Source organism: Anomaloglossus baeobatrachus, chromosome 2, assembly GCF_048569485.1.
Source record: "Anomaloglossus baeobatrachus isolate aAnoBae1 chromosome 2, aAnoBae1.hap1, whole genome shotgun sequence".
In the NCBI taxonomy this organism is placed as follows: domain Eukaryota; kingdom Metazoa; phylum Chordata; class Amphibia; order Anura; family Aromobatidae; genus Anomaloglossus; species Anomaloglossus baeobatrachus.
In genome coordinates this window covers 545,858,998-545,884,457 of record NC_134354.1, presented here as the reverse complement: position 1 = coordinate 545,884,457, position 25,460 = coordinate 545,858,998, and the positions used below count along the sequence as shown (strand labels likewise).

The 25,460-nt window shown below is 39.1% G+C and overlaps 1 protein-coding gene across 1 annotated transcript in view; it reads right to left on the bottom strand.

The window, feature by feature from the left end:
• Positions 1-4,964: 4,964 nt before the first annotated feature.
• ANKRD10 (ankyrin repeat domain 10) overlaps positions 4,965-25,460 on the bottom strand; it is a 43,971-nt gene continuing 23,475 nt past the window's right edge. The window contains exons 4-6 of the mRNA XM_075336664.1: positions 16,055-16,293; positions 15,013-15,096; positions 4,965-7,384 (exon numbers count right to left, since the gene is read on the bottom strand). Of these exons, the coding sequence (XP_075192779.1) occupies positions 6,945-7,384; positions 15,013-15,096; positions 16,055-16,293 (763 nt within the window). The 3' untranslated portion in view covers positions 4,965-6,944. The remainder of the gene's footprint in view (positions 7,385-15,012; positions 15,097-16,054; positions 16,294-25,460) is intronic.

Genomic DNA, 25,460 nt, shown 5'->3' with positions numbered 1-25,460 from the left:
TTTTCACATTTAGTCCTCTCCTAGTGAGACAGGAGTGCCATGTCGGAGTGCATCCAAGAGAACTTATCTGTATGCCGAAAGAAGTTCTGTGCAGACAAGAAGAGAGATTCTCCTGCCTCTGAGGTGAGGAAAAAATCCAGCATCCCCAGAAAAGTCTTCAATTATTAAAACGTCACTTTTATTCTTAGTCCACTAAGCACATAGCTTGAAATGCATAGACCAGTGTCTACTATTTCCTTTTACATGTTTTTATGAACATCATGTTTTTATTGCATCAAATAAAGTGGGGTTTTAATTTTTCAAGACTTTTCTATGGATGCTGGATTTTTTCTTTGTCTCCTTCCTGCGTTCCTATCCAGAAGCCGGTCTGGAGCGCCTTCTGGCTGATTACTCCCTCCTTTCTCTCACTGTCCTCCTATATCTACCTCTGTTCCTGAGGATCCTGCTGTGAACATCTGCACCCCTACCATTTTTGAGGGGTTTCTCGGTCAGCCTGGCAAAAAAATTAGGGGGGGCATAAGGGGGGTGTTACTTTCATGTCTGTGACTCGCCCTTCTCACTGCAGGCACCACTCTGCTCCTCCCAGTGTCATTATGAGTTCTCATCATCTTGTGAGCTTCCTCTTGTAGCTTGCATCCTCCTACTGCTGGTGAATTCCATCTGGCTATAGGTAGGCATGGCAAGATTCTCTAGGTATTTAACCCCACTGCGTCCGGCAGAGTTTAGGCTCCCTAGCCAATCCCCAAGCAGCAAGGGCTTCATTAGAGAGTTTCTCCCTCAACACCTTGCCTGATAAGGTTTGTTAGGGGGGCTTTGCACGTTGCGACATCTCTACTGCGATCTCGTAGGGGTCAAATCGAAAATGACGCACATCCGGCGCCGGTAACTACGTCACAACGTGTAAAGCCTAGAAGCACCGATAAACGATCGCAAAAGCGTCCAAAATCGGTGCTCTGTGTAGTGTCGGTCATTTCCATAATTTCTCTGCAGCAACAGGTACGATGTTGTTCCTCGTTCCTGCAGCAGCACACATCGCTGTGTATGAAGCCGCAGGAGCGAGGAACATCTTCTTACCTGCGTCCCGCCTGCAATGAGGAAGGAAGGAGGTGGGCGGGATGTTTACGTCCCGCTCATCTCCACCCCTCCGTTTCTATTGGCCGCCTGCCGTGTGACGTCGCTGTGACGCCACATGACCCGCCCCCTTAGGAAGGAGGCGGGTCGCCGGCCAGAGCGACGTCGCAGGGCATGTAAGTGCGTGTGAAGCTGCCAATGCCATAATGTTCGCTACGGCAGCTATTACAAGATATCGCATGTGTGACGGGGACTATCGCGCTCAGCATCGCTACAGTCGGCTAGTGATGATGCACCTTGCAATGTATCCCTCAGTCTTGTGCTCTGTCTGGCTGTCTTTTGCTTTGTTTCTCCTGTTATCGGCCCAGCTTGTCTTCCATTTATTCTGACATCTCCACTCCAGACTCCGACTACATTTCCTGAATGTGTGCTTCCTGCCCTGGCCTCGGATTGCCTGACTTTGTTTTTGTCTTCGTCCACCTGTACTCGGCACCCATGATGTCTCTGACACACCAGTCAGCTGCTGAAATCCCGGGGACTATCCTGGAGTGGTACCTTGTTACTACCAGCAAAGCCTATCCTTACCATCAGAGGCTCTAATGAACACTTGGTAGTCACTTAGTCACAAAATGTCTAATTGGTGGAGGAAGGGTAAACTAGATGGACCTAGGTCTTTTTTTCAACGTATGTAACTGTAACTATGAAAATAGAATGAAGTTTGAAAATATTTTTCCCTCAGTACCTCTCCAAGGTATCCTCTAGTGAACTCGGTCAAATGCCTTCTCCGCATCCAGTGTAAGGATCAGAGAAGGTGTCTGAGTCCACTCCATCTGTGAGATATTAATAGATTGGAGAGTACCATCACTCGTTTGACGGTTTTTGACAAATCCCACCTGATCTTTATGTATAAAAGCGAGAATATCTAGTCTTGTGGATATTATCGTGATATATAGCTTCAAGTCCTTATTTAACAGTGAAATAGCTCTGAAATTGGCTAGGCAGTCTGGTGTTTTTCCAGGTTTGGAAATAGTTATTAAATTTTTAAGCATTTCTGTAGAAAAAGCCTCTTTTTGAGCATTTAAGTTACCAAAGACATACAGACAGGGACTCTAGATTGTGAGCCCCAATGGGGACAGTATTACCAATGTATGTAAAGCGTTGTGGAATTAATAGCGCTATATAAATGAATAAAATTATTATTATTAAGTTAGTAATCTAAGTATGGGGCTAACAAGGTTTGTATTTTTTATAATATTCATTAGATAGCTCATGAGTACGGAGAGCTTTATTCATATTTAAGCTGTCAATAGCTTTAATAACTTCCTGTGTTCTTTCTAAAGGGTTGAGATAGTACTTCTGAGCTTCAGTGAATTTGGGAAGATGGATTTTTTCCAAGAATGTGGAAAAATTCTCTTTAGTCGGTTAAGGTGTGAGAGCATCATTACTGAGTTTATATAGCAAATTCACCAGCAATGTCTCGAGGGTCCATTAACTTAATCTTGTTGGAGGACAGAATATAAGGAATGCGGGATTTAATTTGCCGGGAAGTGATTTGTTTACCCAGAAGCACACCCTGTTTGTTTCCTTGCCAGTAGAACATTTTTAGGTTTTTCAAAGCTTGCTCGTGTTTGAATAAATTGAGTTCATGTAGTCGGTGATGAAGCTTAGAAATTTGTACCTGTCTTGGAATTAGAGGTGCAATTTTGTTAAGTCTATGTAAGTTACACAGCTTGCTTTGTATGTCAGTATGTGTCATATTTCTAGGGTTTTTTTTTTTCTTATTATGAACTGCATGTTTGATGAAGTGACCTTGAAGGTAGCCTTGTGAGCACACTACAGGTGTTGTGTCCGAGACCTCTTGGTTGTCATTGAGGTGGAAGTAATCATTGATAGCTTGAGCAGTGGAGGAGCTATAAGAGGAATGATTTAAAATATCAGTATTGAAGAGCCAGGAAGGTAAGTTTTTTTTCCCCGAGGAATTGCGTAGTCTCCATATGTCAAAGAGCGCATTACTATGTACAAATTGTACCAAGGGACTCAGATTTAAAGGGAACCTGTCAGGTTCAATATGCACCCAGAACCAAGCAGTTTACAGATCCTGCTATGCCTTTGATATGAACAGTATATTGTTTCTCCTGAATCTGTCCTTCATATCAGCTAATTTGAGTTTGATGGCCTCTAATTCTTACTGTGGATACTGTCAGATCAACTATCTTGTAATGAACTGAGATTAACTCTACCATCTTAGATTCCACATGTGAGGTAGTCCCCAACTGCAGTAACTTCTTTTTGTAGGTTGCCAAAGGCCACTAATAAGTCCTTTCTAATGGAGGACTGAAGCTCTGCCAGTAAGGCCCGCACTTTCCCATCTGTGATAAGGCTTGAGTGATTAAGGGCAATGGGGTCTTCCACATCCCTCTCAGATGATATCCTGGGTATAGGGCCTGCCGTGAACTGCTTAGCCCCTGATATAGTGGCACTGCTCTGCCCATCACCCAACACATCAGCCCCATCAACCATCCCGAGTTCTAGCAAACCTGAGTCCGGGAAGATCACAGCCAGCCTCCTCACACCGAAAGTTGGCGAACCCACGGCTGTCAGACAAGAGACATCACTCACTTCACAGTGGATGGCAGATTTACCTGTGTTCCCACGTACGCCAGGACTCAAGCTGTCAGAGCCATCTTGGTTGCAGTCCAAAGCTGGAAAGAACTGTGTAAGTTTGAGCGGTCTTGCTATTTACCATCTTTTCAGTTAGCCATTGAAAAGTATCAACCACTGATAAAAATTCTTTAAAAGAATTAAGCATTATCTCTACTGACTAACACAGTACAAAGATATTTTACCTGGCTAGAATTGTATCATTACCACTGAAATCAAAACACTGGGAACTAGAGCAGTGGCACTGAACCAATGATGGACTTTAACCATATGTCCTTTTAGGCTTGTTACAAATCTGTCGTGTAATGTTGGAAGCTGTAGCTGCTGTTTTCAACCTGTCGAGTTAGCTTAGACTCCGTGCACATTGCATCTCCTGCAATAACACCATAATAAAGGTTTCTACGTCAGCATGCGCAAGAAAATATACCATTAAAGAGGTGGTCAACTACAAAGCAGAGTGGCCACATCGATGTAAAGCTGTGACAGAAGGCTTTTTCTAAATACCTTCTGTTGTCAATTCTGCCTGTGAGTGGCGCTATCACTGTCTGCTCATCCCAATCACGTGACCGGGGTTGCAGTAATTTCTAATGTTGGGTGATATCACGTCAGCTTCTGATATTGGACGTTGACCTGGTACCACCGAGGCGGGACTCAGTCTCTGTGAGAAACTGGGCTATGGGCTGAGTTTCACATCACAGGTCCCTGAAGCCCTGGTCATGTGATAGGGGATGAACGGACAGTGATAGCGCCACTCAGGCAGAATGAACAACAGAAGGTATTTAGAAAAATCCTTCTGTCTCAGCTTTACATTGATGTGGCCACTTTGCTTTGTAGTGGACCACGTCTTGTGGTCAGTGTGTAAATGTGGTCTGTGTGTGTGTGTGTGTGTGTGTGTGTGTGTGTGTGTGTGTAACTGGTCAGTCTAATATAAATTTGTAGCTCTGTGACCCCAGTGAACTGAAACATATTTTCTTTTTTCTTAACCAGTTAATCTCCATATTTCAAAATGGAGGAAATAACTGAGGAGAGACTTCTGAGTACAGCTGTATATTGACCATGTATCCTTATAAAGGTTGCATATTCTATTACTGTAGAATCTGATTCCATTATCTTGTTATTAATGTATTCGAAATCTTATAGGTGTACAGGTAACTGGAGAAATTTGCAAAAAATGCTTGTAAAACTAAAACAGCAAAAACCCACAAAACAAAACAAGAAATGGAAAACAAAAGTTTTTGAAGTAGCTTAATCTTTTTTTTTTTTTATTCAAGACAAATCTTAGGGCACATGCTTTCACATTGCAATGTGAAACTGTATATAAAATGGACAGAAAAAAAAAAAAAAAAAAGGAGGGAAATAATTCAGGTTCTGCTTAACAAAAATATCTGTGCCACAATCTGAGCGAAGGTGAAGGCTTTTAAAGAAACATTTAAAGTTAGGATAAGAAAATTGAACTTCATAGACTTATCCAATAAAGCAGATTGGTAATTTTGTTTATTTAAGGACTGATCTTAAAATCAGTCTTATTCATATATTAAAAAAAAAATTATATTACACACAACATTGCAAGCATGAGCACAATATACAATTCAGTATACTACAATAATCCAAGAAGGGAGTAAGTGGCAAATTTTGGTGTAAACGTACTTGCAGCAAATGGGTATACTTAAAAGGGAACCTGTCAACAGGTTTTTGCTATGTAAGCTGAAGCCAGCAGGCTGCAAGGGTTAACACAAAGTTTAGGGAAACCTGTTTTATCAGTCTGATCTTTTGTTTATTTATTTGCTATGTTTCTTTAAGCAGCAAGACTATTATTACAGGATTAGAACTTTATGTGACATCAAACACACCCCATGCTGTGATTGACATCTCACAGTCAATGTACAATCTCTATTGAGAGCCTGGTGAGGGCGGGAACAGCTCCTTGGGCTCAGCTACATGAGTAAAGCAAAAAATACACATTGTTAGATTACTAGCTGTAGCCGTTCTAAGTAATACATCCTTGGATTCAGAATCTCCTTGCCTACATAATGCTGCTCTCAGAATGAGGTAGCAAAAACCTGCTGACAGATTCCTTTTAAGGGTTTACATAGACAAAATGTGATGATTTCAAACTTTGTAAATAAACAAAAACAAACAGAAGCGATGATAATACAGATTTAAATACAATGGAACTTTCTTCATGCTTATCCATATTTAAGGCTTAAAGAACCAAATTATTAGGACTAACAAACCGTACATAGTTCTACATTAAAATATGGACTGCTCTTGCTGAAATTGGTACAAGCTGTAACTATTTAGTTTATACTCATCTCCTTTTGTTATATTATTGCAAAATACGAATAAAATTCCCTTGTTTAATAGCATATAGTACAGGTCTCTAGAAAATAATAGCTGCTACAAACATTAAAGATCTTTTCATAATAATAATAAAAAAAAAAAATCTATGAAATGTCAATTAAGTTTACGTTCAGCAGGAAGTATCTAAACATTAAAGAAATACAAAAGCTTCTTACAGTTTTAGAAGCAATATTTCCTAAAATATAAAATAATTCATTAAATTCAACTTGAATTGTTTGCCTTGTTCTCCTGTAGGAAGTTTCAAGAGACATCTTACTACCATTTTTCATTTTTTTTGGTTAAAAGAAAAAAAAAAAAAATTAAATGGTAGTAGTATATTCCTAAGAATGAAGCGAGGAAAGTTTGACAACTTTTTTTATTATATATATATATATATATATATATATATATATATATATATATATATATATATATATATATATTACACACACGCACAAGAAAACATTTATATTCGATAAAACAAAAAGAAGCTTTCCAAACTATTTGCATAGCAGTTAGAAAAAAATGTAATGCCTATAAAACTGGTAACGCAAAAATCATTTGCCAACATTGAAAACGTACTGTTTTCATAGCAAAGGGTGACACCGCATTAGTCATGACCCTTATATTGCCTCACACTGAAGGCCCATCCGATGATGCAGTCCCTTTGCTTTCATAAGTGACTTGAGTGAACTGCCACTGATAAGATACAGGCAATGCTGCCCAAGTTTAATTATCCATGGAAAATTACAACTAAAAAAACCCTTTATATTTGTATATAAATGCACGATAAAGATAATTTTCTATGCAATTGTTCCTAAAACCGGGAATCCAAATACTAAGTTACCAAACTTCCTGGCCCACCCGTAACCTTAGAATCCCTGATACTGGTGAAGTGTGCTGATGAAAGTACTTTTATACCCATGTTCAACATTGACCGAATCAGAATGTTCTAGGAAACTACTGTACTCAGGTAAGCTTTCAGCAGAATCTCCAAAGCCATGGTAGTATCCATACTGTAAGATATCAGTAGCCCCATCACCCAATGAAGGTCTAGATGTCACCCAGCTACTAGGGCTCCCATTAACATGCAGAGAGCCACAGGTTTGAGAATTTACAGCATCAATGTTGGTTTCAGTAAAAGTCCCATGTTCATCAGGGTTGTCCTTCATGCCTTTGGTGACTGTAACATTGGCGATTCCTTGGGACAATTGAAGGCACTTTGCAGGACTTGTATCCATGTCTCCAAGGGGCGCAATAAATCCAATACTTTCTTGTCCATTTGATAATGTAGTGAAGCTACCATTCACATCTGCATCAAGAAACAAACCTGTCACAAACTTTGAAACTCAAAGTACAAACGGTGTAAAACTAAAAGTGAAAATCACTACATGTCCCCTACATGTATATGGAGGCGGGTAATGTTAAAGGGAACCTGTCATCAGAAATTTGCTTTAAACCTAAATGTTTCCCCTTCTGCAGCTCGTGGGCTGCATTCTAGCAAGGTTCCTGTTTTTTGCCCCCTTTTAGACCAAATATAATATTTTATAAAGTTGTACCTTTTGGGATGCAAATCTTCTAAATCATCCAAGGGGACGGGCTCTCTGGTGTCCGTTACTGTCCATCCTGCCAATTTACGCCGTCCCCCAGCGAGATTATGGGCGGCGCAGATTGTCATCGCAAGTGCCCGCCCATAATCTAGTGCCCGCGCTTTCCCCTCTGCCTCCAGCGTTCTGAGCAAGCGCTGGCCGTAACCGGTGGTGTCCTGCTCCGCTCCTCCCATCTATTTCCTGCTCCAGGGAAAGATGGGAAAGAGGGGACGTGCGGTCATCTGGCCAGCGCTTGCGCAGAACGCTGGAGGCAGAGGGGAAAGCGCGGGCACTAGATTATGGGCGGGCACTTGCGATGACAATCAGCACCGCCCATAATCTCATGCCTGCGCAAACGTCACCAGCGGTCACACTGTGCACAGTCCTGCTACAGTGGCACTGCCCATGCACCGGACCTCGGGCACACTGGGCGGCGTCCTGAAGTATGAAATGGAGCGTTGGGGGGACGGCGTAAATCGGCAGGAGGGAGAGTAACGGACACCAGACGGCCCACCCCCATGGATAATTTAGAAGATTTGCATACCAAAAGGTACAACTAAATTAAAAGGGGCAAAAAAACAACAGGAACCTTGCTAGAATGCAGCCCAGGAGCGGCAGAAGGGGAAACTTTTAGGTTTAAAGCAAAATTTCTGATGACAGGTTCCCTTTAAGGGGTAGATACAAACCTATAGAAGAATGGGTGCATATTCTTCTGTGTTACATGTGCTATACCTCCCATGGGTGTGTCAGTTTACAAACTATTCAGATACATGAATTACAATATTAAAAAAGGACTGTCCAGTCTTGTAAAATAATGAAGAGTTCTGAATCTTTACAATGTGAAACTGCAGGGTGTCAGGATTCTCCAGTACCATCAATGAGAGCGGCAGTCACATGAAGTATCTAGTTTGTATTCTTTTGCTAGACAAGCTCAGCCTTGCTCAAGTCACTTGTATTGAGTGAGGTCAAGCATGGCTAGTTGGCAAGCATGTAATTAAAATGCACACTTACATTCACATGATCCCCTGCTCTCATCGGCAACATTAGAGAATCCCAACAGTGTGTGGTGTGCACACTAAGGATTAGACTGCAGATCACCTTCATACTTGACAACACCTTTGAACTGCTGACAAATTTTATACTGTCCCTCTTTTACTCCATTTATGGCCAACTCTTTCTTATCTATATTTAATAATTTGTTGTAGATGCACTCAACGTTTTCCCTAAACCTGTATAAATGTTAGTGTAGTGTAATGTTCATGTGTAGCGATGAGTGAATAGTAACTATTCGAGTGCGGATAATTCATGACGAATCCCAAAGTACTATTCCGGTATTCGTCACGAATAATGAACCTAATGCAAGTCATTGGGGAACCAGAGCAGTTTTCTTGAAGATCTCCCAGAAAAATGCTCAAGTTCCCAATTGACTTGCATTAGGTTCATTATTCGTGATGAATACTGGAATACTTTTGGATTAGTTATGAATAATCAAACTAAATAGTTACTATTTGCCCATCACTATTTGTATGTTAATTTTCTCAGAGATCGCAGTATATAGCATCATGCCACTCGTCGTATGAGTCACGTGATGGCAATTCAGACTGTCTTGATCACATAGGGCTCCAAGAGCTGGAATGAGGCTCAAGATTTACATTCAAAAAGCAACTCCTGGCTCATAGATAGACCCCACTGTGACCGGAACAGTCTTATTAGCGATCATTTGACTCAGAAGAGGAATGGAACAGTGCTGGATACAGGAGAAGATGGCAAGAGGCGCATATACGAATACATGGACACTACAGTAACACTTACACAGTTTTATGTAGGCAAACAAAAAAGTAACGTGAATGCCTCTTTATTGAGGACACATTAGATTTTGATATTTTATGGTGTAGGATAATATTGCATTAAGATACTCTTCACATACTGTAGAAGTAGTTTAAAGGGAATGTTAATCACTTGCCCAAGATAAAGCCGCTGGTTTTCAAAAGGAACGTATCATGTATATTATTCTGCATGTACATATAAATCAGATACAGTTAATGTTCCACCATTTTATTGTGTTGATCGTTTTATTCTATTTTCTATACGTTATAGGGGCAGTCTTGCCTGAGCTGCTGTTAATACCATTTAGACCAAAGCTTGACAGCTACTAAATGGGCAATAAATAGTAACAGACTAATAACAATGACTACTACTGAAAAGCAATCACCACAATATAACTAGTGTGACCATTTAAATTGTCTTGTTTTAAACATAGGATTACAATACATGTAGGTTGTAAACCTATTACTTACTCTGCACCAAATTACTACCAGCTTTATACTCCCACACTGTATTCACAATCACACTAGGCAACACAAAAAACTGATCTACAATAATGTTGTGGGACCGGTGTCATTAGATCAGATTGTAGATACAGTGGTTAAAGATTTACCAAAAAGTCACTGTACACATACTAATGAAGCAGTGAATGTTGGTGGATATATGAAGCCTTCAGAATTGTAAATACAGCACCCAACTATAGCAAACTAACTGCGCATCAGTTCAAGGTAAAAACAGTCATGGCCGAAAGTGTTGGTACCCTTGAAATTGTTTCAGAAAATGAAGTATTTCTCCCAGAAAATAATTGCAATTACACGTTTTGTTATGGACGTTCATTTCAAAGCAAAATTGGACATAAATTCACATAGCACCCAAAAATGGGCCAGACAAAATTGTTGGCACCTCTCAAATTGTGGGTAAACATTGGGTTTCAAGCATGTGATGCTCTTTTAAACTCACCTGCTGAAAATAAGTGTGGACTATATTAAAATCACACCTGAAACCAGATAAAAAGAAGAGACGTTGACTCAATCTTTGCATTGTGTGTCTGTGTGCCACACTTAGCATGGAGAACAGAAAGGAGAAGAAAACTGTCGGGGACTTGACAACCAAAATTCTTGAAAAATATCAACAATCTCAAAAGTCCATCTCCAGAGATCTTGATGTTCCTTTGTCCTTAGTGCACCACATAAAATCAAGAAGTTTACAACTCATTGCACTGTAGCTAATCAATCACCCTGGACGTAGACCGTAAAGAAAAATTGAAGGAAGGTTGCAAAGCAGGATAGTCCCTTTAAACAGACCAAATAAAGTGCCACAAATTCAAGTTGCCCTGCAGGTTCAAAGTGCAGTGTCAACACAAACTATCCGTCGACTTTTGAATGAAATGAAGCGGTGTGTCAGGAAACCCAGGAGGATCCCAATACTGACAGACACATTAAAAGCTAGACTGCAATTTGCCAAAAAGTTTGTGAGTAAGCCAAAATCATTCTGGGAAAATGTCCTGTGAACAGACGAGACCAAGATAGAGCTTTTTGGTAAAGCACATTAATCTACTTTTTACCCAAAATAGAATGAGGCCAACAAAGAAAAGAACACCGTACCTACAGTCAAATACAATGGAGGATCAGAGATGTTTTGGGGTTTTGCTGTCCCTGGGTGCCTTGACTAAGTGCAAGACATTATGAACTCTGAAGACTACCAAAGGAAACCTGGAACAGTTTGAAAAAGTAGAGTGGTCCAAAATTTCAGTTGAAAGAAGTCAGAAGCTTTGTGATGGTCCTAGGAAACAATTAATTGCAATTATAATAAAGGGTGTGTAACCAAATATTAAGTTAAGGGTGCCAACAATTTTGTCCAGTCCATTTATGGAATTTTGTGTGAAATTATATCCAATTTGCCTTTTTTTTCCCCTCTAGTTTCTTGGTGTTACAATATACACAAAGGAAATAAGTGTATAACAAAATGTGTAATTGTAATTACTTTCTGAGAGAAATACGGTACTTAATTTTCTGCAACAAAATTTAAGGATGCCAATATTTTCAGCCTTTACTGTGTGTGCAATATATTGGTCACTTAGGCTACTTTCACACATCAGTTTTTTGGCATCAGGCACAATCCGGCGTGTGCCTGATGCAAAGGCTCTGGCACAGAATATGCAAAAATGGATGTGCTGGATCCTTTTTTTGATGGATCCGGTATACCTGATCTGTCAAAAGACGGATCCGGCGCATCCGTTTTTGCATTAGTTTCGTCCGTTTTGTTTTTTTTTTTACAATAAATTGGAGCATGCTCAGTTTAAAAAAAAAGATCTGGCGGCCGCGTCCATTTTTTGCCGCGTTATACTGGATCCGGCGTCCATTGTAAATCACGCCATATTGCGCTGGATCCGTTTTTCTGGATTGTGCCTGATGGAAAAAAAAAATGATGTGTGAAAGTAGCCTTATTTGGTCAGTATTTTACGTGCATATTTGTAAGCCAAAACCAGCAGTGAGTGCAAAATGCAGAAGTAGTGTCGCTTACCTAAATACTGACCAAACATTGAATTTGTGAACAAAGCTTTAAAGTTTGTTTGAATCGTAGCATACAAAGTTTGCATATGACATATACAGTAGCATAGTATGTATATTTAATAGCAGAACTTTGTCATTTAGTGTCATTCATATTTTGCTACAACACATCATAACAGTAATGTGCATTAAAATGACAGCATAAAAAGATAGGAGCTTGAACAATAGGTTTTATTTGGCATAAACTACCGGTCTCTGGATCCTTTTCAAAGGCCATTAAAAGGTAAACTGATTTTGAATCCAACCTTGAATAGGAATGAACAAACTTTAAAACCAGAAAAGCATATAGTTTTTTTTGTTGTTGTTTTTTTTTTTTTTTTTTTACAGACAGGTTTCCTTCAAGCTGGAGGAAATATCTAGACAGGATAAAGGAATCAATTACCACTGTCCCTCAACGGTGACTAAAAGAGATCGCCTCCACTATATTTCTATACCTTGATAATAGAAGATAGTGTTCAAGTTACATATGTGCCTTCTACCCTACGTGGTAGGTGCAAAAACAGGAAAAACAATGAAGGAGAAATAATGTTTAACTAGAACTAAGGCATCTTCATATAGTCTCCACAGCAGTCTTCTTGTATCATACATGAAAATACTGTGGCTTCTCTAGAATATTAACTCAATGGTGAGAACTTGTGAACTGTTTATTACAGTCACTGAGACATGTGCTCTGCCCCTTATGGTATGGGATGCCATAGTCACCTGCGGCCTCTCTCACACTGAGAACATCAGAGACTTCGCTCTTTGAACTAAACAAGCTTTGCATCCTTTACAGAGCGGTTACTGAAATAGAAGACTATTGAAGTGGTTACAGTTTAGTGACCGCTAGAGTTGAGCGTGCAGACTTGCAGTGAAAGCGCAAGATTTTGTGAGTTGAACTAAACGAGCAGTGTTGCATCCTTTTAATAAGCAGTCATTAGAGTTGAGCGAGTACCTAAGTATTCGTACTCGCTATACTCATAATGAATACTGTCTAATATTTGTGTATTCATTCCGAATAGCGTGTGCAATGCAAGTCACTGGGGAATACTCGCAATGTAACAAGTAACACAAATTCTGCACTATTTGCTACTCGCACGAATAGTACGGCATTCAGGTTACTCGTTACTTTGCGAGTTTTTCCCTACTGACTTGCATTGCACACGCTATTCGGAATTAATACACGAGTATTAGACAGTATTCGTTATGAGTATAGTGAGTACGAATAGTTAGGTACTCGCTTAACTCCAGTGACTGCTTATCAAAAGGATGCAACACTGCTCGTTTAGTTCACCTCATAAAATCTTGAGCTTTCACTGCAAGTGGCGCTGCCTTAGGGTGTAGGATCCCACAATCTTAAAGTCCAGGTTTGACTTTTACTACAAAATCATGTTCTGTAAAGGGACATTAGGGACAATTACTAACACTTTTTTTTTTTAATAACTGTTTTAATTACTAAAGTGACCATCACCACTGCAGCTGCCCACTGTTTTCTAAAAGACGACCATTTACCATCTTTTACATCATGAGTAAGAAGCTGAGGACCTGATTTTTATTTTTTTTTTACTCATATCTGTTGTGAAGATTTTAGCTTGTAAAGTGTATATCCCAATTTCTTCTTCCGTAATACAAATTCTCTGTGGACTTTTTTTCTCCTTGTATGGCATTGCCTAATGTGTAATATGGCAAAACTGATGTGTCTAACCAAGTTCTCTCATATTCAGAGATTGCCAACAGTACAAGTTCAGGGGGAGGATGACCACTGCCATGTGTCATTATTTACACCACTTTCTGGATCTATACAACAATGCCTGGGATAAGTACAGAGAGCTGTATGTGATAGAGCAGAGCTGCAGTGTCTTTTCATTATGAATATCATGTCTGCTGTGAGATACGGACCACATACAGTGCTCTACATCTCTTCCAAATACAGGGCATTATTTCCCAATGTCTGGGACAGCTGTAGAGCATTGTATGTAATGAAACAATGCAGCTGTACTTCTCTCCCTGCACTTGTACCATCAGTAGTCACTAGTAATTCAGATCCACGTGACCTGGTTAGACACAACAGTCTTACATTATTATACTAAGAAAGCCTGTTTCAAACTTCTCTGGAGCGTTTGCTCAATCATAAACAGGCAGCAAAATATAGGGGAGGTGGGAAGCAAAGTTAAAAAAAAACCAACAAATGACCCCAGAGAAGAATCTCTGCAAAGTCAACATGATTAAAAGGGGAAATTGGCACACAAACTTTAAAAGCTAATATATCACCAATAGAGATGAAATATAAAAGTAAAAATATGTTTTATTTAGATCATCAGCTCCTTTATCAGGATGTAGCATATTTACATGTAACAATGGTAAATACTCTCTTTAAATAAAAAAAGGGCAGCCACAAATTAATGATGGGCACTTTAAATAAAATGGGCAGGTTTTGCCTCATCTTTTCACAATATCTGCATGAAACAGTTACGCTTACAGGTTTTAGCGTATTAAACCAAAACAAGAGCAATCCAATTTTGTACAGATTTTAATAACTACAATATGCATGCCATTAGAAGTGAATGTCCAACATATATACTCAAATTTACAATTAAAAAAATCCAAAAGAAAATGAAAAAAATAAATGGAAGAATAGTAGTTGAAGCTATGGCAGATCTAGAACAGATCAATTAGTTTTTTACACACATACTGGATGGATTAATGCTCCTTGATTACCAGGTTATACAGATCCCTACCAAAGTCTTTATTGTTTTTATGAAGTTATGATACAAATCAGGAAGGATGATGGAGATACCATTACTTCATACACTAGAATATTCAAAAATAAGCATATTGGCTTATGCAACGAAAAGGCGATTGCATTGGAGACACTGTGCAAATATTATTTGCCGGTCTAACAGATGTGCTCTCCTGTGATTTCAGATCTTCAACCAGTTGTGCGTTGCAGCATCTGTCAGAAAATTGCCCAACCCCACCTGATATATCTGAGTGATTTTCTACAAGCATGCTCTCATCTTCTTTCCCACCAGCCAAATCAGCCTGTAGATGAATGCTGCCCCCTGAAAGAAAGAAATGCAAATATACTGAGACAAGGAAGAATTACACCATATTCTGTGAAATAGGCCCATTATTTTGAAGGGAATGCAGTTTTCCCTGCAATACTATGTGGCCATTGGCCCCCTCATGCACAAAAATTTTCAGAAACTATAAGGGGTACTTTTGCACACTGACATCGCAAGCCGAAGCAGCAATGTCGAGCGTGATAGTCCCCGCCCCCATAGCGATATCTTGTGATAGCTGCCGTAGCGAACATTATCGCTACGGCAGCTTCACATGCACATACCTGCCCTGCGATGTCGCTCTGGCCGGCAAACCGCCTCCTTCCTAAGGGGGCTGGTCGTGCGGTGTCACAGCGACGTCACACGGCAGGCGGCCAATAGAAGCGGAGGGGCGGAGATGAGTGGGACGTAAACATCCCACCCACCTCCGTCCTTCCGCATAGCCGGCGTGAGCAGCGGTGACGCAGGTACGCTGAAGTTCCTCGCTCCTGCGGCTTCTCACACAGCGATATGTGCTGCTGCAGGGGATCGAGGAACATCGTACCGTCGCTGCAGCGAAATTATGAAAATGTCGGACACTACACCGATGATACGATTACGCCGCTTTTGCGCTCGTTAATCGTATCAAAAAGGATTTACACACTCAGATATCGACAGCGACGCCGGATGTGCATCACTTTCGATTTGACCCCACAGACATCGCACCTGCGATGTCGTAGTGTGCAAAGTACCCCTAAGATGCTCTAGAGGGCACAATCTGGTGATCAGCCAGGACCTCAGAGTGACATCTACTCTTCAACATGTAACGTTAACAAAATTTGCAGTATTCTGACAATGTGTATTGGGGGGCCTAACTTATTTCCCATATTATCTATATGTTTTTGTATGAAAATATGAGATATTGAAAAAGTCACAATTAGTTACACACAAATCTGGACAAGACAAGTAAATTTCTCACCTTCAGTTCGAAGCTTCTTGAAGGTATAAGCCTCTAAATCGTTGAAGGATCGCTTGCGATTTATAGAGCCTCCATTACAATGATTAGAGGTGTTGACATGGCGGACTCCATTTATGGAGCTGCTGTAATAAAAACCGTTCAGCTGACTGTTCTGGAGGTTAAGGAGAAATTGAGCACACTCTTGAAAGCCTTGGGAGTGTGCAAGGTCAGCCGCTGTCAAGCCATTGGCATTCCTAAAGCTGCATAACAAAGAACTGAATTAAATCCTACATTTTGCATAGCGTGCGCCCTCAGTTACTAACTATCTGAAGGCTAAACAATCAAAACCATACAAACTGTAGTTGCTCTAAATTCATCTATTTAGTTCTTGACTTTTCCTGATGTCTTAGCCATTTCTAAATAAACATTTCTAATTCTTTCATATATATAATGGTAAATGTTAAATTCTTAAAATTTCCTAAACTCCTTCTAACGCTACACAAAATCCTATTAATCTCACAGTACCTAGAAAGACAACTAACTGTAAATCACAAGAGTTTTATACCTAAGCTACAAACTACAGCAGAAAAGCTACACTGAACATAACTAAATATAGATTGTCTGTGGCATTTCCAATGTCTTGGCTCAGAAAACGTTTATAGAGAAAATGTTGGGGTATATATCGTCACCATATGACACAAAACCTGTAGGTCCTACTGGATGAAAGCTAGGCAGCAGACGGATGACCAAGCCTCAGCTCTAAGCATTGATTTGCTATACAAAAGGTTAAAAAGTGTGATGTGATATTTATAGAAATATGGCAGATTTCAATTGACTTAAATTTTTCTTGATCATCAAGATGTAAAGAGTTTACATTAGTTACAAATGCAGTAACCCCCCCTAAAATAGGCCCCAGTCCAGTGTAATTTACTATCAGCCGTTGATTAGAACAATTTCCCCATCCCTTATTGTCCCTCTGACAAGTGAGCAAATCATATAAAATGGATTTTTGAAAGTTCCTCAGAAAAGGCATTACATTGCCAAAGTCTAAAAATACTACTATGTATGTAATGAGTTTAGGAAAATGAAGTCAAAATGTCTATAGCTTTCTTCACAGTCCAGTTACATGTATCAAGTGTTAAAGGAGTTCTCCAGCACGGCTCTTCAAGAGGGCAGCGGTGCTGACAATACCACATCAGCAGATACCTGCCAGACACAACATCCTCCTATTCTACACACATCATCAGAGCACCTTATCTCCTGATGTGGAGGTGAGCAGTGCCAGAAAACTCTAAACATCTGTGCACATTTCTCCAGAATTCATTTTAGGTCAGAATTGGAACTGCCAAAGTGATCAACTCTATGGGGCAGTAAACGATCACATTTAAAGTGTATATTGAAGTAGCCATAACCAATTCTGAAATAAAATTCAACGTCCGCCTATAGCACTTCAGACATGTCCATCTATGAACACAACAATTTTGCTTTAAATAGTAACTATTAAACCTTTAAAACTTAAGTACCCTTTTAAAAGTAAATATAATGCTGGAGTCCAGGTCCTTAGACCCCCACGATCAGTAATACAGAAAAAAAAATCCCTTAACTGACAGGTATGCTGCTCAAGCGACAGGAGATCACAGCTCCCTCCGAGCACGGCAGGACTTGAACCCCCCACCCAACTTTTTGCAATTAAAAGGGTACTGAAATATCAACATTAAAAAATATACAGGTATAGTTACTCTAAGTGACATTTCAGCACAGAAAAACAAATACATAATTCTAGAATTGAAGTGAAGTGATCTACACTACAACATCTTAAGAGTACTGCCTGTAGTTAATAGAAGAAGGAAGACAAAATGAATGTCAAACATGCAAATAAAATGTCAGGAAGCTATAGATGAGAAGTGATAGTCATGAGTAGAGGCTTTCAAAATGTATATACAGTAGAAATTGATCGATTATTTTCTCAACTTTATACTTAAAGGTAAAGAAGCACTTTTAAAAAGGGAACCTGTCAGCTGGCACATACTGGCCAAACGCTGCGTTGCTTCAGAGAAAAATTATACTTGTTATAGCAGTCTGGGATCACGCCGTGTGGGCGACTAGTCGTACAGGCGGGTCCTTGGTGGTTTTTACCAGTCTGCTGGCAGTGATTGTCAAGTCTCTGCCTATACGTGCATATAGGCAGAGACTAGTCAGTCACTGTAAGCAGGCGAGTAGAAGCTGCCGAGGACCTGCCTGTACGACTAGTCACACGCACAGCTTGATCCCTGGCGGCTATTAAAAGTATGCATTTCTTTGAAGTGCAGCATTTCAGTGTTAAAGATACATGGCTGTGATCTTACAGTCAGTAGCTTATGTGCTGCCCATGGTTTGGGCAGCATGCATCACCCGACAAGTTCCCTTCAAGTTATACTTTAAATCTCATGTATTAACGTGTTTATTATTTCATGTATCAGATTATTTTGTGCTTTAAAGCTGCCCATTTGACTCAGTCTCAAGTAATGAACTGACAAAAAGCCTACAAGCTTTTTCTGGGAAATAGCAAAGTGGACCATGAATGTAGGGAGCACACTCACTAATTGTGGTCTTTAGCTAGACTCAAAATGCAGAGAATTCAGAAAGAATTATGGAGTCAATTTGGGATGGATTTGCAAAGTAAGAACACCATCCGCATCAGGGACAGATCTATTTCATATTGTATACACATTATCTTAAGTGGTGACAGATTCTCTTTAATTTGCAAGACTATAGCTATAAACATGTAGCACTACATGACATAGAAGGAGCAATAAAAATACAAGCAGCTGTGCAATGTAGCTAGACAAATTGCAAATAACAAAAAAAGGAAAATTAAAACCAAGAAAAGTGAGGGTCTCGTGATATAAGGAACATTTACAATGTGTGGAACATTACAGGTTCATAGGCTGTTTGGGGTAATGAGAAAATATGAAGGATATTGTTGTTGAAGGTAACATGCCAAGTATTTTAAAGATCACAAACTTTCTGGCTTTGATCATTTCATACCATGCAATTCTGCATATGACTGCAGAATATGTTGGTTTGCCATTTATTGGCAAAATGTATTTTGTCACCTTTCTAAAGGCTACATTTTTTTTAAGGAAGTTTTTAGTTTAAAAGGGCACATTTGGGTTAGGGTTCGGGTCATGAAATTAATTTGGACATGTGGTGCCTTGTTAAGGAAGGCATTAAATAAGCCATCTATCATCAAGATGTGGCACAACTTCCCGATTGCCGGAGGTTTGTCCATTTGGACTCCCATTAATATTGGTAACTGCCCGTCTGAATAAGGTAGTAATGAAACATGCACACATCCGCTCCATTTATTCTGGAGAAAACAAGGTATAGTGCTTGGCTATTCCCCGAAAGTCCTGAGAATGTGCAGCTGAGGTGTGTTTATTCTTGAATACTGCTCTAATCATATGGGTTCTTGGGATAGGTTTACAGACCCACCAGCCATCAGTAAGATCAACCATATCCACCAGATTTAACAGATGCCTCAGGCTTTGCTTGACATGGCAGTTTCGATGCAGAAATTCACCCCCTTGGCATTTTTAGTGTTTTGCTACCTCAACCTAAAATTTCTCTTTTGAGGATTTGCATCAGTTCATGTAAAGACGATGCCTAAAACTCTGAACATCTGGTTTTCTTTTAAGTGTGAAGAGAGAAGAGAGAGAGAGAGAGAGAGAGAGAGAGAGAGAGAGAGAGAGAGAGAGAGAGAGAGAGAGAGAGAGAGAGAGATTAAAGCATTTTTATTACTTTCTGCAAAGTCAAAAGTTTACATACATTTCATTATTATTTGGTACCATTGCCCTTAAACCTCATGACTTGGGTTCACAAGCTTCTCGCAATAGTTAGTAGGAATTTGGGCCCCTTCCTCCTGACAGAACTGGTGTAAGCCATATTTGTAGATCGCCTTGCTTGCATCTTCCTTTTCAGCTTTACCCATAAATTTTCAATAGCACTGAGGTCAGGGCTTTGTGATGGCCACTCCCAAACCTTGACTTTGTTATCCTTAAGCCACTTTGTAACCAGTTGGGCAGTATAATTCGGGTCACTGTCCATTTGGAAGACCCATTTTCGCCCAAGCTTTAAGTTCCTGGCTGATGTCTTGAGATGTTGCTTTAGTATTGCCACAATCCTCTTTCCTCATAATGCCATCTATTTTGTGAAGTGCAATAGTCCCTCCTGCAGCAAACCCCCCCCCCCACCCCAACTTGATGCTGCCACCCCAATGTTTCACAATTGGGATGGTGTTCTCAGGCTTCAAAGCTTCTATTTTTTTTCTCCAAACATAACGATTGTCATTATGGTCAAACAGTTCAATTTTCGTTTCGTCAGACAAGACGTCTCCAAAAATTAAGGATTTTGTTCCTGTGAGCATTTGCTTTTTTATGTTTCTTTTGGAGTAATGGCTTCTTCGTGGCAGAGTGGCCTTTCAGCCCATGTTGATATAGTACTTGTTTCACTGTGGATAATGACACAATCTTACCAGCTTGCGACAGCATCTTCACAAGGTCTTTTGCTTTTGTTCTTGGGTTGATGTGCACGTCTGACCAACTTGCGTATAATTGTTTGTACAGATGAATGAGGCACCTTCAGGTATCTGGAAATTGCATCCAAGGATGAGCCAGATCTGTGCAACTCCACAATTTTCTACCAGAGATCTTGGCCGATTTCGTTTCACTTTTCCATGATGCTATACAAAGAAGCAGTGCGTTTTAGGTGTGCATTAAAATACATCCACAGGTGTCTCTCTAACTCAGACCTCTCCAATAAACCTATCACAAGCTTCCAAGGACATGACATCATATGGGCTGTCCCATATTGTTTAAAAGCATAGTACTCTGTGTATGTAAGCTTTTGACTTTGCAGAAAGTAATAAAAAGGTCTTAAAACATTGCCAATCTCTCATTTTGGCATATATACATTTTTGGTAATCCAAATCTTGAAGTCTAACCACAGATTGGATTAAAGGTGTGGCCTTTGACCAAGTCATTCCAATACAGTTACATGTTTCCATTTAAACTACTCGAGTGTTGCTTTAAAAGTATGATTTGGGTCATGGTCTTCTTGGAAGGTGAAACTCTATCCCAGTCTGAAATCACAAACTTATTTGGCTCAAGAATATCCCTGTATTACGCACCATCAGTCTTCCCAGTCGACTCAAACCATTTTCCCTGTCTCTGCTGCTGAAAAACATCCCAACATTGTGATGCGGCTACCACTATGTTTCACTGTGGGGATAGTGTTCTTCAGGTGATGAGCTGTGTTTTAGCGCCAGACAGTTTACCTTGGTGGCCAAAAAGTTACATTTTTGTCTCATCTGACCACAGCATCTTCCCTCCATACATTTTTGGGGAGTCTCTCACAATATTTTGGCTTTAAATAAAGGCTTTATTTCTTACCACTCTTCCATAAAGGCCAGCTCTATGGAATGTATGGCTTATTTTGATTGTATGGAAAGATACTCCATTCTCTGCTTGGGAACTCTGCATTTCCTTCAGGGTTACCTTTGCACTCTGCAGTTTCTCTAATTAATGCCCGCCTTGCCCGGGCTGAGCGTTTTTGTGGACAGCCCTCTCTTAGCAGGTTTATTGTGATATCATGCTCTTTGCATTTGATAACTAATTTTATGTTGCTCCGGGGGATCATCAGAGATTGGGATATTTTTTAGATCCCAACACTGACTTGTACTTCCCAACAACTATTTCTCTGACTTGTTTAGAGATCTCCTTGGTCTTCATGGTGTTTGGTTTGTGGAGCCTCTTACTAAATGGTGTTGCAGCCTCTGAGGCCTTTCAGAAAAGGTAGGTATATATTGACAGATCATGTGACACTTAGATTGCACACAGGTGGACTTCCTTTCACAGAGCATGTGATTTATGAAGAGAATTTGCTTGCACAGAAATTTTTAGGGGCTTCATAGCAAAAAGCAATGATTTATTTTTGCCTATAATTTTCACACTTCACTTCCCAAACTTAGACTATTTAGTGGTGATGCATTACACACAAATTAGATTACAATAATATTTAAACACAGGTTGTAATGTAACAAAATAGGTAAAAAGCCAAGGTGGGTGAATATTCGCAAGGCACTGTAGATTTTGGTAAATCCCAAGATGAAAAGCTGCAGAGAACTCGCTCTACCACATGCCCCTCAATTTATAGATACTTTGTGATCTAGAAGCAAGACAAGGGAGTATAAGGTATATAATTTTCATGAAAGGCAGAGGTTTGATTGGGGGAGTAAAATCACAGTAAATCATATCAATGGATTCCTAAGGAAACCATTTTCCAGCAAGAAATCAATTGGAGACTGAAATTTAATATTTCAGGTTTGACAATAAACAAATGGTGCTTGACAGATTGTGAACCCATCAAAATTTTCCATTTCTGCTTAACTATATGTAGTTTTCGGTCACATTTAACACATAAGTTGTTAAAAAAAATTAGCTACAAAATTTTACAAAATATAGCTTTGTCTTTCATTCCTCTCAGTATCTAATGTAAACCCCTCATGTGCAGCAATGATTGCATGTTAACATTTCCAACAATTGTTGATTATACATTGGCTTTGAGAAATTTTAACTTTTCACTTTAGGTTCTTCAATAACATTTCTACAGGATTAAGGTCAGGATTTTTACTTGGCCATTGCAAAACGTCTTCTTTAACCATTATTTTATAGAACTTGTGTGTCTTGGGTCTTAGTCTTATTTCATGACCATTGCGCTCACGATAAGGCACATTTTTCTGTAAAATTTGCCAATATAAAAATAATTCATTTTTCCAATGATGGCAACCCAGTCTAGAAGCAGCAAAAAGAAGACTAAACCATGATACCACCAATGGTACACAGATGGAGATTTTTTTTTTCTTCTAATGCATCATTTTTCCTTTCTTCAAAAGATATTTTTATAAATGAGAATCAGTAAAATAAAAAACAGCTTTATTTTGATCTCACGAGTCCACAACATTTCTCCAATAGTCTCCTTACGTGTCCTAGTAATCTTTAGCAAATTGCAAACTGGCAACAATTTTTTTTGGTGAGAATTTTTCACTGGTTTAATTGCAATTGCTTTAGTTTAAAGGCCTTTAGTTACTTAGAGGTTATCTCGAGTTACTTTGTGATCACAGTGATCTCGGAGTGGTATTTACTGGTCTTAGAGTTTCTTCATTTGTACACAATCTGTCTTGTCTGAGGATTGGTGGAGTCCAAAACCATGACAGATTGTTTTGTAACCTTTTCCAGCCTGAAGCATCAACAACTCTCCTTCAGAGGTCCTCAGAAATCTCCTTTGGTTGTGTCATGACATACTTTCACAAACATATGTTGTGAATATCAGATTTTAATAGATCCTTGATCTTCAAATATATCGAATTTCTCACTCGCACCTTATTGTCGCATTGATTGAAAAACACTTTAATTTCAGAGGTTCACATATTCGACACTCCCAAACATGTGAGTTCGATCCCTTTTCGTAATTATTTTATTTATTTTTTTTCTAATACTCTGGGCTTCTTTGCTTGATTCTTGGTTCTCCCTCTCATACTCTGGGCTCCTTCGCTTGATTCTTGGCTCTTCATCTACTTTTAAGACTTGTGTGAAAAAATATTGATGCAGTTCTAATTCAAAGTTATGCAAAAATAGGAAAATCTAAAGGGTTCTCCTTTAAAATTTTAAGCACAACTGTAGTGTATTAGGTTTTTACACTTTACCCTTTTTGGTATTAAAGGGCAGATCATAAATTTCAAAGACAATTATAAGAAGATCCATAACAGAGCTTATACTTCTAAGTGAAGAAAAGGAATTGACTCATATCTGTCACATACATATATATTATACATACACATGTGTGTGTGTGTGTGTGTACACTAATATAATATATATATTTATTATAGTGCTGATTAAGAGGAATAAAATGAAAAAAAGAAAAGGGTAGGGTGGCACGAGAATCTGGATAGTACCTTACCACCTTAAAAAAGCATATACAATTACTGTGATTTTAACTTATGAGGGGGCGGGGAATCATGGAATTAAGACTATTTTCTGAATTGACTGGACAGGAATACTTTGAAATGGTAACTTTTTGGCACGTTGGAAGAAAGAATGTTATTTTGTAGATTGGTGAATAAATGCAACAAAAAAGCAAATATGGCAAAAGTGCTGTGGACTAAACATAAATACAAGTTATGACAGACAGTTTGCAGATGAAGCCAGTAGGATTACAGCATTGTGTTAATATTCACTACTCTCAGAGAAATAACCCCCGATACATTATATTTTCATAAGGACATTGTACCGTGGAAATAGAATCGAGAAACACTTAAGACGGTCAACTTTACATTTTTACATATTTCAACTTATAAAAAGAGAGACATGGATATGTTCTAATATAAAATTTTATAGATAGTTAAGCACCATTTTTATGTAAATGCCAGCAGACAATTTAAGTGAACCCTCACACCTTACTCCCTTTGTAACAGTAAAATATCTATCCTCCATATAGCTACTGTTAGTTAATAGGTAAGGCTTACACTGTATATTAGGGTAATATATGCATGCAAGTCTAAAATTTCTATAACTGAATTCCTAAATTAGCATTAAAACCAATCACCGCAACAAATACCTCAACAGTATGCCTTGTGTGCAGAAAGGAAGCGATACTGAACACTCATTGCCACAACTGTAAGGTTTTCGGAGAAGCACCTGTGGCAGTTTCAGCAGTTTCTATTTGGGATGCTCCCCTTTCTAGGATTACTTGAAAAAATCAAGTCAATTCGAATTACGTAGCTGTAAAACATTGACATGTGTAGTTTTTACAGTTTTTTTTTCTTTCAAAAACGTCTAATTTTAAAATAGGGAAATGGCAAATTACAGAAAAATAAACAGGAAACTGATCAGTTAAGTGATCACATATCTATAATCCAACATTTAAATGACATTAACATAAACCCAAAAAAGTGACTGGAGCCCAAGTAATCAAAAGGTTTGTAAACCATGGACCATCTTAAAAATATATGTATTACAACTTGCCATTTGGGCTCCTAAACTAAGATAAAAGGTTTACTATCTATGTTGATAAATTCATTGAAAGAGGGGAATATAGTTAAATGTGGTCTTAAAATTACAACTTAGGCGCAACTGCTGCTTAAATAAAAAGAATGAATCAAATCGTAAAAAAGTGACCGATATGTTGGTACAGCTTGACTAAACAAGTTTGATTTTCATCGAAATGCTGCAAAACAACAATTGCGTTGCAAAAAGCAGTTTGCTGTTTGAACAATTCCTGTACAGCGCTTAGACAACATACTACATAGCCAAGAACATACGAGAATGAGAGGGGGATGCCAAAATTGCTTATTTATTTGATACATTTAAGGGAAAGTAAAAATTAACAACGG